The sequence below is a fragment of the Globicephala melas genome, chromosome 16 (assembly GCF_963455315.2).
Source record: "Globicephala melas chromosome 16, mGloMel1.2, whole genome shotgun sequence".
Lineage (NCBI taxonomy): Eukaryota > Metazoa > Chordata > Mammalia > Artiodactyla > Delphinidae > Globicephala > Globicephala melas.
The window spans coordinates 17,473,781-17,488,547 of NC_083329.1; the positions used below are offsets into that span (position 1 = coordinate 17,473,781).

General features: G+C 46.8%; 2 protein-coding genes across 6 annotated transcripts in view; one reads left to right on the plus strand and one right to left on the minus strand.

Annotated features, from left to right (window-relative positions):
- The window catches only part of ACSL5 (acyl-CoA synthetase long chain family member 5), a 49,149-nt gene that overhangs the window by 32,390 nt on the left and 1,992 nt on the right, over positions 1-14,767 (minus strand). The window contains exons 1-3 of one of the 5 annotated variants that reach the window (XM_060286360.2): positions 13,063-13,358; positions 12,660-12,852; positions 617-778 (exon numbers count right to left, since the gene is read on the minus strand). The gene's annotated coding sequence lies outside the window, so the exon portion shown is untranslated. Of the gene's footprint in view, positions 1-616; positions 779-10,214; positions 10,463-12,659; positions 12,853-13,062; positions 13,359-14,767 lie in introns of those variants that run through there. The other 4 variants (XM_060286361.2, XM_030842519.3, XM_030842520.3 and 1 more) reach the window with 4 other exon arrangements.
- The window catches only part of LOC115844963 (guanylate cyclase 2G-like), a 51,095-nt gene continuing 46,989 nt past the window's right edge, over positions 10,662-14,767 (plus strand). Inside the window, 1 exon segment of the mRNA XM_060286767.2 lies at positions 10,662-10,701. Within this exon segment, the coding sequence (XP_060142750.2) occupies positions 10,662-10,701 (40 nt within the window).

Genomic DNA, 14,767 nt, shown 5'->3' on the forward strand with positions numbered 1-14,767 from the left:
TACAGTGTTAAGTGGGTAAATGGTCCAGCCTAGAAATACATGATTCTGTTGCCCTGGGTTTTTGGAATTCAAAGGACAATAAGACTAATTATCTTTGCTTTTACTCTTGAAGAACGAATTATTTTCTATTCAATAATGAGATATAGATTGCAATTATAAGCTTTAAAAAAATCTGCCTTCTAGAAAGTGGCACACTCATTGGGACTTAATTGGTTTTCTGTTCTCTTGCATGTATGGGCTCATTCTGTGGTGATAGAAAGTTCATTAAAAGGGAGACCACAGTCCCCAAGTTCTTACACGCAGTTAATTAACACATTCTTCCATACTGAATTACTTAACTCTCTCCTAGAGACTATGTCACAAATCTTCTCAACTCATAATGACTCCAAAGGGGCCTGTGTGTTATTAAGGAGGCTGTATATGAAAGTTCTGCTTTCCCGGTTGGGCTTTAAGTTCTAATCCAGCCTCCATTGTTATTTCCCTAAATTTCTGCCACCCCCAATTTAGGAGCCCTCCATATCATTCCTTAACTGCGTAGTTAATATATATAGACAAAGCCCAAAGTAATGGCAACAGGTCAATAGGACATTACAAACCAATAGCCTCATGAGCATACCTGGGAGGATCTGATAACCTTTTCCTTTATATGCAATGAATGTGAACCAGATAAGAGTTCTATTGCAAGATCCTTCACTCAGCTTTCTCAGAGCTCTGGAGCTGAGGAGTTTTCACCTTTCCTTACTCCAGTTTACTCTTCTGTAGCACATGGAGTTTTCTTCTAATAAGAAATAAAACACAACATGATTTGAGACAACAATCCTCTTTCGCAAAACATGGTCAGAGAAAAGGCTGATATGAGGACCTACTGTATAGCACAAGGAACTATACTCAGTATCTTGTAATAACCTATAATGGAAGAGAATGTAAAAAAGGAATATATATATTTATATATATGTGTAACTGAATCACTTTGCTGTACACCTGAAACTAACACAACATTGTAAATCAACTATATTTCAATACAAAATTTAAAAAATGGAAAAGCATTGGTTCCTAAGGAGGGTAAACCTCAGCTACCCATGTTATCTTAAATGAGTCAGAAAGGGCCAACATTCAGTTATATCTAAGATAAAATTTATTGTCATATTTCCCAATTAAAAAAATTTGCTGAGAAGGGAATCCTAAAATCTCTCTAAAGAAATAAGAGGCAATTAGAAACCATGAGATATTTCAGTTAGGTGGCCAGTTACCAAATCAGTAGCCAGAAAGTCGATAGCTTTCCTATATTTTGTGCAAATAACTAATTCGAAAATAATGGAAAAGGTGCCATTCCCATAGTGTATGAGAATAAATGTGTAGGGGGCTTCCCTGGTGGCGCAGTGGTTGGGAGTCCACCTGCCAATGCAGAGGACACGGGTTTGAGCCCTGGTCTGGGAAGCTCCCACGTGCTGCTGAGCCCACGCACCCAGAGCCCGTGCTCTGCAACGAGAGAAGCCACCGCAATGAGAAGCACACGCACCGCAAAGAAGAGTGGCCCCCGCTCGCCACAACTAGAGGGAGCCCGCGTGCAGCAACGAAGACCCAACAGAGCCAGAAATAAATAAATTAATTAAATAAATTTATAAAAAAAAAAGAATAAATGTGTAAAACCTACATTTAAAAAGTTCACATCCGCGGGACATAAAAAGGCTTGAATAATGGAAAGACATACTTGAAATGGTTAAGGGGTCCAATCTCCCTAAATAAATTTATACATTTAATGCAACCCTAGTAAAGACCAACAGGATTTTCTTGGGAAATTAAAAAGTTAAAGTTCACCCAGGAAAATAAAACTTACAAAAATAGAAAGTTTTTGAAAAGTAACAGGAATTGGGTGGGTAGCAGAGAGGTTACCCAAATGTTACCAAATTTGCTTACTGTGGAGCTATAGAAGTTTTCTATTGGTCATAAATAGACAAATCTATGTGATGAGATAATCCGGAAATACTCCCAGTGGATGCTATTATCATATACTAAACCGCAGTCTAAATCAAGATAGATTTTTTTCACTTACAATCAATGTGTTGAGGCAAGTGACTAGCCATTCAGAGAGAATACCGAAAGTTCATTACTGTCTTACCGCTAAAACAAAAATACATTGGAGATGGATCAAAGACTAAATATAAAACATTGAAAACCATGAGAGTATTTGAGGATAAAAAGTATGAGAGAATTGTTTTTTATAATCTTGGCATGGGGAAGACTCAAGACAGACACAAAACCTAGAACCTATAAAAGGAAAATGTTGGCAACTTTGACTACACAAAACTTTATATTTGCCCTGCAGAACAGATACCAGAGACAAAGTCAAAGATAAACTGGGAAAAATATCAAATATTCCAGATAGGCAAAGAGCTCATTTCCTCAGTAGAAATGAGTAGAAGTCAATGAAAAACAAAATACAACCCAGTAAAACCAAGGGCAGAGGGCATGACCAGAGAGTTCATGGCAAAACAAACAGGTTACTTAAAACCAGGGAGAGGCATTCAACTTCACTTATAGTTTCTTAAAATGCAAATTTAAATGAAATGCCTTTTCCCCATCATTTAGATTAGCGATGATGAAACAGTACAAAATGCACTATCAATCACGAAGACGTAAACTTGGGGCAGCCTCCGTAGGGATGTGCCCATTGCCCGCTACCACAATTTAAAATGTGTTCCCTTTGACCTAATGACTCTACTAGTAATTTATTCCATAGAAAGACATCAGTTCAATAAAAAGTGCATCACTTTAAATGGCTGTTTGAGGCACCCGCTAGGAATATGGACTCTGAGTCATACTGCGCTCAATCCTTGTCTGTGGTCAGCTTTGTGACCTAGGGTAGATAACTTCTGTGTGTTTCCTCATCTGTAAAATGGCAATACTAGTATCTCCCTCATAAGGCTGTCACCGTGATTAAAGGAGTTCATGTACCTGTACGGTGCTTAGAACAATGCCTGACACATGGGCTCAGGTATGAGCTATTCTGTTCATCATCATTAATCTATAGGATTGCTGATAATGTCAGAAACCAGGAAAGCCTTCCTTGATAGGAGAGTAACCAGATACATTATAGCACTTACACACAATGGAATTCTTGGCAGGTAGTAAGGAGAATAAAGCAGGTCTGATAAGGAAAGAACTATGTGAAATACTACCAAGTAGAAAGGAAAAAACCGCTTGGACAGTGTAGTGTATGCTTTTGTGTTTCTGAAAGAATAATCCTCATAGGAAAAGACAGACTGAAGAGGAGAAATTATGAATGGATTGTCCAGAAGTTTTGAGTATTCAGTCATTCAGCCAAAGATATTTAAGGGCTTGACTGTATACCATCGGTATCATTCCAGGTGCTGGGATATAGCAGTGAAACCCTGCTCTTGTGTGGTTGGATTTCATTGGGAGTTTGGCGACAAGCCTGAACAAGAACTAGATTATAGAATACTGTGGAATAAAAACTATATTAGGGAAAGAGGATTGAGTGTACAGCAGGGGGTGAATTTTAATTAGGGAGGTTACAGTAGGTATCATTGGGACAGTAACACTTGAGAGGATGTATCATTTAATCTGTAATATGTATGCTTTTTTAAAAAAAAGGTAAAATGAACAACTCTGAATTATCCCACTTCTGACTAAGGCAGCTGACTTAGAAAGTTCTACCTTGGTTGGTGGCATTTCATGTGACTACACCTGAGAATACAGCCTCATCCTCATTTCTAGAAGTGCAGCTCTCCCACCACTAAAGCTACATTCCATCAGTAACCTTTTCCCTGCACCCACATTACCGGCCAGTCTGGATGGCAGCTCTGAGGGTGGAAACGTTTTTCATTCATTCCCCTTAGTGGATAAGAAACCAAAGGTGAAGGTTGAGTCATGGGGCCAAAGGGGACCCGAAAGTGCATCTTTCAACATTCTCAGCAGTTGCTGAGAACAGAGGCTGGTGTAACATCCCAACCTACGAGATAACTTCTCAGCCACTCACCAGCACCTGGGTGCTCAGGCCACCGCCTGGCACTAGCCTTCTCCACCAAGCAGGGCCGGGTTCCCAGGCCTGAGTGGCTCTCCTCCCCTGGGGGCCTGGCACCCAGCATGCTCTGAAGCACACACCCCATGGGATGTCCCCAGGCAGATGGGAAAGGGCCTCCTTGTCACCTCCACGGGGTCATTCACGTGTGGCCAAGCAGGAAGACAGCATTATCAAAGGGAATCCCTGTTAAAACCCCAAGGGTGGCGAAGCAGTCATTTCCACACCCCGGAAAGATTGTGTGAGTGCTTAAATAACTAAAGCAGGAAACAGAGGGACTTCCCTGGCGGAAGACTTCACCTTCCAATGCAGGGGGTGCAGGTTCAATTCCTGGTCAGGGAGCTAAGATCTCACAGGCCTCAGGGCCAAAAAGCAAAACATAAAACAGAAGCAATGTGGTAACAAATTCAAAAAAGTCTTTAGAAATGGTCCACATCAAAAAATCTTTAAAAATAAAAGCCAAAAAAACAGGGAAGAGATACTAATCTCCCACATTTTGTTTTTCCTAGCCCAATTCCTAGGCCACACCCAGCAGTTCCAGTTTGTCAGGCGGCTGGCAGAGAGAAGGTGAGGGCGAGGCTTGGGAAAGTTCCCTGACCCACCAACAAACATAACCGTAAATAAACCCTCAGGGTTTCGATGCTTATCCACTGGTGATATCTTTGCTACCGAATAGCACAGGAAAAGCTGTTGGAGTCGGATCAGCTCTTTCCTTGGGTTTGGGTCTCGGGGGTTCCTGGGGCTCAGCTGACAGCCTGAGTTGTGAGCACTCCCAGGCAGAGGCTATCTTAATGCAGCACTGTGCCCGAGATACGGTGGGGACCCACCGAGTGCCAACAAGTCACCCTCCCCTTTCGCTCACCATTAGCACAAGATCAGAGAAAGGCACCTAGGGAGGGGAGTCTACTGAGGAAACAGGTTGCAAAACTCAATCCCGCGATGACACGATGTGCGCCTACACACAGTGGGGGGTCGGGGGGGTGGGGAGAGCCGCTGAGCCCTCCTCAGAAATGCCACAGCTGGACTTCCTGCTATAGCAAGGGCAGCACTAAGCAACCCGACCCGAGTGAGGTCAAGGTTCACTCATCCTACAAGCATTCGAATATATGAGCACCTACTATGTGCCGGGCAGTGTGTCCAGCATGGGGAAACTACACTCAGAGTTCATAGTCCAGTAGGGGATAAAGCCAATTCCCCAGGCAGGAAACAAATGCTCTGTGGAATGTACCCCAGCTTTGGGAGCATCTGCTCCATACATACTGGAGAAAGGATGTATGTGGCAAGGGATACGTTTACCCTCTGCACTTTAAATTTACGTATAGTTTCCCTTGAATGAGGCAAACCAAGATCTTAGACTCAGCGTATGCCCAGCACCGTGCTGTGTGCAAAGGACCAAACACTTAGAAGGCACAGCTCCTGCCCTCTGGGGACTTATGGGTCCATCGAACACTAAAATCACCTATACAAGGATTCAGCGTGCAAGATGAGCTAATGAATGTGAAGAAGGGAGAGGCCAGTGTAGACTGGAGTAGGTGGAGGTGGTCTAAGGGGCACTAGACCCTCAAGGACGTGTGGTCCTTGATCCCCTACCTGTATCGACAATAGTCTTATGTCCAGGGTCAATCAAGGATGACCACCCCACCAAGCCAATGGCTGGTAAGACCCCAACTATGATTCCAGCCAGGGTCACTGTCACCAAACTACCTTTCTCCATTGTTGTCTGTGTCTCTCCATCTACTTTTCCATGGAGAGAGCAGTCACCATATTAGGTTGGATAAACCTAAGTAGAAGAGAGGAAGAGGAATACCCGACTGTGGGGTGAGAGGTGCAGCATGGTTAGAGGCACCAAAGTGGGACAAGCGTGAAGGGAAATGGTGAAGGGACATGTCTGATGGAGATAGAGGACCAATTTTAGTTGAAAGGGAAAAAAGACAAAGCTTCCAAAGGGCTGAGTAAGACAGTGTCTGGGGCCTGGTATAGACACTACACAGCTGGTGTTTGGTTCACAAACACCAGAGAGCCTTGGGGTGCCAGGCCTTGGTGGGGTGGGATTTATCAGGAAAGCCTTCATTAAGTCAAATGCCAAAATCCTCTTAACTCAGTCCATGAAGATCACACAGGATAGTTGCTGAGCCACTCATAGGCTGGTGACAGGCAGTGACAAGTCCCACTGGATCTTAGATCGACTTAGTCAACCTTGATGTACTACGGTGCTTCCAGCAAGTCAGAGTCCAGCAGCTCTACCCTGAGGAAGTCCTTGTCTCAGTAAACATTCCCAAAGGCCTTCCAAGTCTATTGCTGACCAAGTGAATCATGAGAGTGCTGAGGTCAGGAGAACCAGTACAATCCGCTGGAGTTGATAAGAGCCTGTAAAAGATAGGCTGGACAAAGTGCTAGTGCCCCATCACCCAGGCCAGGATAAAGACAGGCTGACGCAGGAGGCTGTGAAAGAGGTCTCTGCAGAATCAGCCCACTCACTACCTGGTCGGGCAAGTCAGGGGTCACCAGATTCAGTGTGTAAACAAGAAACTTTATTCCCAATAGTCTCATTTCCAGTGGCAAACGTTTAAGGCCATTGCCTTTCCAGGTACCAGAGCAACAGAACTACCACTTACCAGATATGTGGCCCTGGGACAGTTACTTAATGTCACTGAGCATCAGCTTCCCTCCACTGCACACCAGAAGGGGTAGGTAATTATCTCTACTTAAAAGGGATACTATGGGTAGACTTTCCAGTATGCTGTCCAGCACATAGGAAGCCCTCAGTGAGGATGAGCTCTCTTTTTCCCTCTTCCACTTAAGTCAGTTTCTAACTCCTTGTCAATATCAGGTGTTCTGTTTCGAGATGTCCCCAAAGAGAAGAGATGGTCATGATCTTTGTAGTATAACTGCCCTTCGACTTACATACAAAGGTCTTAACAACTCCTCATTTCTATTTAAACAGAGGATTTCTAGCTGGGGATCACATGGTCCACCTCTAAGCTCTGACCCTGCCATCTCCCTCAGCCCTACCTCACCCCTGCATCCTCCCACAAGCCACTCACAACCTCACAACTCTTAGAGTAGAGGGACCCATGGAGACCCAGAGATCTACAACAAGCTTCCCCACAGAGGGTTGGTACCATGGCCTCACCACAGCAGTACAAGGGCTGCCTGACCTTCCAAACTCCAAAACTCATATTTATTCTAATGACATGAATTAAGAGCCTGAAAATACCAGGCTCTGTGCTAGGGGAAGAACGAGAGAGTACATTTCTGATCTCATGGTGCACGGTCACATGGGGGAGAAAGAGACCGGGATGTGTTTAGAGCAGAGTGCGGCGAGAGCAGCGACGGCTGACCTCAGGGCTGCTGGGGACATGTCACCCCCGTAGGGTACCTCCGGACACGAGTCACCTGAGGTCACACTCCAAATGAGGGTCAGTTCATCTGCTGGCCAGGCATATGAGACAGACAGAAACAGAAACCTCCTTCCTGATTTCTAAAAATATCTCCAAGTCCTGGTTTAGGAATTCACCTGCCTAGAGGTGGGAGGGTTTTCTGAGGTGCAATTCACGTAACATAAAATGAACCACTTTAAAGTGAACAATTCAGCGGCATTTGGTACATTCACAATGTTGTGCAACCACCACCTCTATCTAGTTTCAAAACACTTTCATCATCCCCAAAGGAAATCCTGTACCCATTAAGCAGTTACTCCCCATTCCTCTTTCCTCCCAATCCCTGGCAACCAAGGATGCATCTGCTTTCCATTTCTATGGATTTGAAAGTGGGAGGATTTGCAAGAAAAAAGTTTCTCCCAGTTTCTAATTCTCTGGTCCATGCACTAAACTAGACTCATCAGAAATGGAGGCAGAGTTTGCCGTCAGAACTAAATGAGCCAGAGTTCAAATGCCAGCTGCAATCTCTTCATACTGTGTCCAGTTTATTTCTAAGTCTTGGTTCCCCTGTCTACAAAAAAACATACCTACCTCATAGGACTGCTTTGAAGATCAAAAGATAAAAGCCCCATAAATGAGTAAGCACAGGGGCTTCACTGGAGGTGCAGTGGTTAAGAATCCACCTGCCAATGCAGGGGACATAGGTTGGGGCCCTGGCCCGGGAAAGTCCCACATGCCACGGAGCAACTAAGCCCGTGCGCCACAACTACTGAGCCTGGGCTCTAGAGCCCACGAGCCACAACTACTGAGCCCACGTGCCACAACTACTGAAGCCCACGCGCCGCAAGAGAAGCCATTGCAATGAGAAGCCCGTGCACCACGACAAAGAGTAGCCCCTGCTCGCTGCAACTAGAGAAAGCCCACACACAACGAGGGTCCAATGCAGCCAAAAATAAATTAATTAAATAAATAAATTAAAACAAAATGAACAGTAAGCACAGCGCTGCCCCACACTAAATATTCAAAGAATGGTAGCTGTAATATTTACATTCTAGAAAAATGTCAACCTGAAAAGTCTCTAATAAATATGTGAAGTCAATATCTGCCCGGGTCACCATACATAAGGATCTTTTTAAAAATGAAAATTTCTAGGAAATCCAGAGAGAGGTTAATTCTACACAGGAGTGGATGGAACACGGTTTTTAACATCACACCAACTGCAGCTTCTCTTCCAGTTGACAGCTGGCTGCTTTGCGATCTTGGGAAGGTGGCTTCACCTCTCTTAACCACCCATCTCCTAATACTGCCTTAATGAAACGGCAGAGTACCCACTTTGAGCTGGTGCGTAACTGGCTTCCTCTTCCCCCTCCCCCATAGTTTCCTTCCTTTCTCCTTTCTGGACCCACAGCCTCCCCGTAGCATCTGTGGGTTTAGGGCCTAGGCACTCAATGATACACTGATATTATTTTAGGTGTCATTGCCCCCAGAGAGTTAGACTAAAAGTTGGGAGAAAAGACTATTTCAGGTCAGGACCTCAACAAATGCTCGGCTGAAGCATCCTGTCTGGTCTGGATAATGTTTGAAAAAAGCCCCTCAAGCTGGAGTATGTTTATCTGGGAGCTCCTGCCCTGCATTTTGCCTCTCACCTGCATCTTGTTACATATCACCTACTTTACTTAGCTCTATTGCCTGCCTCTTCTATAAGTATTTGTGACTCCTGTTTTATTTCAGTTTTTGTTCCTTTTATTGTGCCAAGCGTACAAGTGATGCCTACAAGATTTTATACCAAGTCTCTTCCAAGATTATTCTATGTTCACCTCAAATACTTGTCCATTGGAGGGGACAACCATAAAGTAACTCTCACGCTGGAATACAGAGGGAGGGATCACCAAAACCAATTATTCCTTTTTTTTTTAACTGAACCAATCTTTTATTTTTAAATTAAATTAAATTTAATTTAATTTAATTCTATTATTTTTTAAGACTGCCTCTGTTAGAGAATACAAATTACCTACAAACTGGAGCTACAGATCCAATCCTACTTTTCAAATCACCAACAAGATGGATACCCACAGAAGGTAGTAAGCCCCAACTATGGAGTCCCTTTCCAACACTCACTCCTTGAAGGTCAAGTTCATCTTAGATTCAACTTGTGGCCCTACTCCTTAAAACAGATCCAACTTCATCCAGAAACCATTCCATTAGTCATGCATCGGGCAGCTCTTCCCCTCAGAAGGACTGAAAATCCATCAGGAAAATTGAGGACAACACCCAGTGCAGCACAGGCGAGCTATAGGCAGAGGCTCAGGCCCACAAAATGGGGTCCGGGTTGTGGTTCCCCTTCCCCAAGAGAGGCAAGAGAAAGGACTCCTCCACAATCTGCCTTCTCCTCCACCCTCCTGATGGGGAGGGTTTTTTTTTTTTTTTTGTGGTACGCGGGCCTTTCACTGTTGTGGCCTCTCCCGTTGCGGAACACAGGCTCTGGACACGCAGGCTCAGCGGCCATGGCTCACGGGCCCAGCAGCTCCGCGGCATGTGGGATCTTCCCGGACTGGGGCACGAACCCGCGTCCCCTGCATCGGCAGGTGGACTCTCAACCACTGTGCCACCAGGGAAGCCCGAGGAGGGTTTAAAGAAGTCCCTTACAGACCAGGGAGAAAGTGAGCACTGACACGTGCCTGTGACACAGCAAGCGGCAGATTCGCCAGAGCTGGGGGTCAGGATGCCACCGGGGCTTCTGCCGCATGCCCACGAGACCCCTCACTAAATGCCCCCTCCAGCTGCCCCCTTACCCTGCGAGGGGGCCGCATCTCTTGGTGCTTCCAGTGAATGGGGCCTCCTGGCTCTGAGTTCCTCGTGGCACGAGTCCCTGGCCTCTCCCCTCACCCTCGGTTCCTCCAGGGTCACAGGGGCTTCAGAGCATCTCTGCAGGCTGAGGGTCCCCGGGTCTGAGCCGTCTGAGCCGTCAGGCCCCTGTCCGAGCTGCCCCGTGTCAGGAGTCAGGCCATGGCCGGCTTCTAACGTGCTCGGGGACTTCACTTCCTGGTTTTTCTTTCACAACTGAAAGTGGAAGCGTTCTGACCAGGAGGAGAAAAGCCGCTAAAGCTCTCCTGGCTCGGTTTCAAAGCCTTTACCATCAGTCCCTAAGGGCTGACACAGAAGACAGCCTGCATCCACGCAGCTCACGCTCTCCCTGTTGGTCTGACTACCGCTAAACCAAGACCAAAAACCAGACGGAGATGACTGAGGTGCCCCTTGCAGACCACCAGTGTCAGAGAGGTGAGACCCCCTCCCAGGGTTCCCAGGACAGGGAGGTCCAGCCACAGGGCACCGTGGCCCTCGCAGCCTTCCCAAGACTGTGGGGACACCTGGAGGCCAGCCTGGCCTGGCCAGCATTGCCGGCCAGCCGTGCACTGTGTCACCCACTCTCCAGTCCCCAGTGAGCCTGCCTCAGTCCCCGAAGCAGTGCTGATAAAGCCAAGAAAACGAGCACGTCAGGAACGACAGGGACAGCCACGGAGATCTGTTCCTTTCCTCTGACACATCCTTTTTGTACCTCAAATTTGCTGCCTCCCTCACCTCCCAGATTACAACTGGGAAATTTTAAAATCAGGAATCCACAAGCACACACGCCGTTAGCTGTCAGATTGATCCTGCACCTTGGAGCCTCTGGAAAACTCCACTGTATATTCGTGAGACAATGACAGTGGCAAAGACAAATTACTTCTTGGTATTATTACAAAAATTGCTTTGAATGTGCAGACGCCCTGAAAGAGTCTTGGGGATTGGTCTACAGGGCCTCAGGACCTGCAGTAGTCTCATTGGATTCACCTACGGCTGTGGACACAGAAGGGCATGGGGGCTTCCATTCTCAGATTTGAAGGCAGAAAGAACAAGTTCTCCTGCCCCTTCCTGCCCCCACCCCTCCCCACCACCTCTCAGACACCCCAGAATTAAGCAGCACTCTCCCCAGCCTTGGTTCCTTTAAGAAGGATCAAGGTAATTCCAGCACGAGCTCAGTTCTTTACTAGAGTTAGATTGGGATTCCTTCTCTACACAGAGGGCCTAAAAGCCTCCAACCATAAAAACCAAAGTGAGCTGTGTCCCAATCTCAGGGAACATAAGCGCTGGTCCCTTGGCCTCACGGGAGCCCACTTTAGACATGGGAGAACGATGAAGTATGGGAAGATGAGGGTGCCCCCTCTGCCTTTCCATCTTCAGGTTCATCTCATGGCTGGAGGAACACTGGGCTTTGCTTAGTTTCCAAGCTCACCTCCCACAGGGGCAGCTCCCTTCAGCGACGAGCAGAGGATGGCAGGGTGGGTGTCAAGTCTCAGCCATTATAATGCTACTGGGCTCTTCCCTGGGTGCTGTCTTCTTTTACCAACCCGACAAAGAGCTTAGGGCCAGGAGAAGATGGTTTCCTCCAGGATCAAATGCTCAAGTACAGAAGAGTCTCGGTCATTCTAAAGCTCTAGCATCTAGGGGTGCATTCCTGTTCAATCCTACATGCATGAGGGACACCCCCAAGATCTGAGGGAATGATGGAAGGTTTTCACAGCCCCCAAGAATTCTGCGTCATGCAGCAGGCTGTAGTGACATTCTGACCAGGACTCAAATTCCTGCCCCACCTCCTCTTAGCTATGCAGCCCAGGCTGCTCTGTTTAACATCCCAGAGGCACATTATTCATCTGTTATATGAGAACTACACCACCTATCTTTCAGGAGGTAACGAGCCAATGAGGTCATGCACATCACATATCTTGTACAGACACCAGCATGGGATAGAAAGTCTGTTAAGAATTCCCTTCCCTGCTCCCTTCCAAATGGGAAGGGCTGTCAGCAGCAGCTGATGGATGGCCTTTCTAATCATATTGATACAGACATTTCTAAATGGAAGATGAAGGAGACCCACATCCTGGCTTTGGCTATAACCTTTAAAGCTTTTAAGTCTGTTTTATTTGCATTTAGTGAAATTAACAACTCTCTCTTCCAAGTCCATCTCCTGCCAACATTCAGAGCCCCTTCCATGTCTCCACCCCCTTTTCAATTGATTTTTTCTTTGCTTCCCACTCAAGTCAGCTGAGATTACTATTCAACCAAATGTTATTTCATGTTGTGAAAGAGCCTTGGGCTGAGAATAGACACACGGCCCACTGTCTTCTCCCCAACCAACCCTACCTCTGCTCTCCCATAAACATATAAGCTATGGAGCAGGTAGCATTATTGCAGCTTACCTTGTAAGAATACTCTCACTTCCGGGGTCCAGGAGACGCGGCCCTCACAGCTGGCTGTACTCGTTCAGCACCACATTCAGCCTCCTGAGTCCGGACGTTTCCTTTAGTGATGATGCCTTTCCTCAGCGCCCGAGTCGGGACCACACCTGAAGCCAATGAGAGTGGCTAACCAGCTCTCCTGGAACCTTTGAACCTGTTGCAATAGAAGTTCAAAGGTAGAAGTTACCTGTTCAAACACTTGTGGTAACCTCCGACAGTGAGAAGTGTAGGATTTGGCAAAAGTTTAAAACAGGAGACTGTTATGCAATGGGCTTTAGAGGAAGAAAAAAGAGAGAGTGAGAGAGAGAGTCGTCAGCTCAGAAAGCTAACGTTTAACAAGCAAAACATTGTATAAAGCCCATACCTCAGGGAAACCGGAGGGGTTAGACAGGGCTTTGCACCTGCTTTTTGGGCAGAATCCTTGAGATTGTGACAGGAAGAGGAAAAAAGTGCTCCTTGGGTTTAGCGGGGAGAGAAAAATGAGACACCACTCTAACTGCCTCTAGCTTTAAGATTCAGATAAGCAGAGGCCTGCATTTTAGAGATGAGCCTTCTTCTAGAAGGGGCCAGTGACTCCTACAGAATCACAATGTCTCCAAGACAATCAAATAAGGCAAATCACTCTAGAATCTAGACAGAAGGACAGCCATAGCCGGGTGGGATTTAGAATGCAGAATCATGGATACAGCCTACACCACCCACGGCTCAGCGAGCTCTGGAAGAAGCAGCGTTGCTGTTGCCTCACGGTCCAGCCTATCCTCCTCTGTCTTTCCATTTTAAAGTCACTCGTCACCATTCTCGAGTCCAAAATCTTTAAGACTGCAAGGCGTCATCACCAAACAAAAACGCTGGCTGGAGATGCAAGCGGCTCTGGAGAGCCTTTGTGATCTCTATTTTATAGGCGAGGCCAATGAGGCCTTTTCAGGTGAAAGAAATCACTCAGAATCATGCAGTCAGTTCGTAGTCAAGGTAAGGCCTGACTCAGGCCCACAGACAACCACCGCAGTGCCTTTGCCCCCATATGGGGCTGCTTTGCTGCTCAGTGTTCATTTCACCGCTAGCAGACCTCAAATACTTGAACGTGTTCCGAGTATCAGGCCTGCAGAAATTCATGGAAATGCTGCATTAGGTTTCTCTCACTGTATTTGGTCGGGCGGCTAATATCAAAATCAGAAACCGATACCACTTCCTGCCGACTCTGTATGGAGGAGTGGCTGCCTCACCGACAGAGAGGTCTTCTTTGGCCAGATTCTTATCCAGGTCGTAGGCGCATTGACTCTGTAAGCTCACTTCTTGCCATGGAGCCCTAGTCCTACCGTAGGACCAGAAAGAAAAGGCTTCTAAGAGGTGGCTAAAGAAGACACAGTTCAATGGGAACTGGGGGCTGAGGTCCCACTCGATCGGATTAATGCCAGCTTGTGTTAAGTAGCAACCCACTGAACACCTGCTGACGCCACACTAGCCAGAGAGCAAGATACTCCAAGCCAGTCGTTCCCAAACTCCAGTGAGCATGACAGTCTCCTGGAGAGCTTGTTATACTGATTGCTGGGCCCATGCTGTAGTTTCTGATTCAGTGGGCCTGGGTCAGGGCCTGAGAGTCTGCATTTCTCGCAATTCCAGTTGATGTGGAGGCTGCTGGTTTGGGGACCCTCTTGGACCCCCACTGCTCCAAGCAGCCACCCCGCCTTCCACGGGCTCAACTACTGAACTGTTCAAAGGAACTCTGCATGGGGTCGTTTTGGCTCTGGTGATCCTGCCGTTGGGAGGACAACTTAACACAGATTGGAACTCATGGTATGTTCTAGAAGAGAGGTGTTGCTCAAGTCCAGCGAGAGGGCCAAGACCCAGGGAGGGTGCTTCGACAACAGCAGGAGTTATCGCCACTCACTCTTCTGCTTTAGGTAAGTGTAAGTCAGTGCTGACAGCATCCCAGCTGGATGACCCATGTGGGTATGAGTGCGGGTGTGGAGGGGGCATCACCTGATCTAATAACCTTCACTTTATTCTCAAGGGCACCTGAGACCCCAAAAGGTGCAGCAGCCGGCGAGGGTGAGGCATCAACTTAGTAG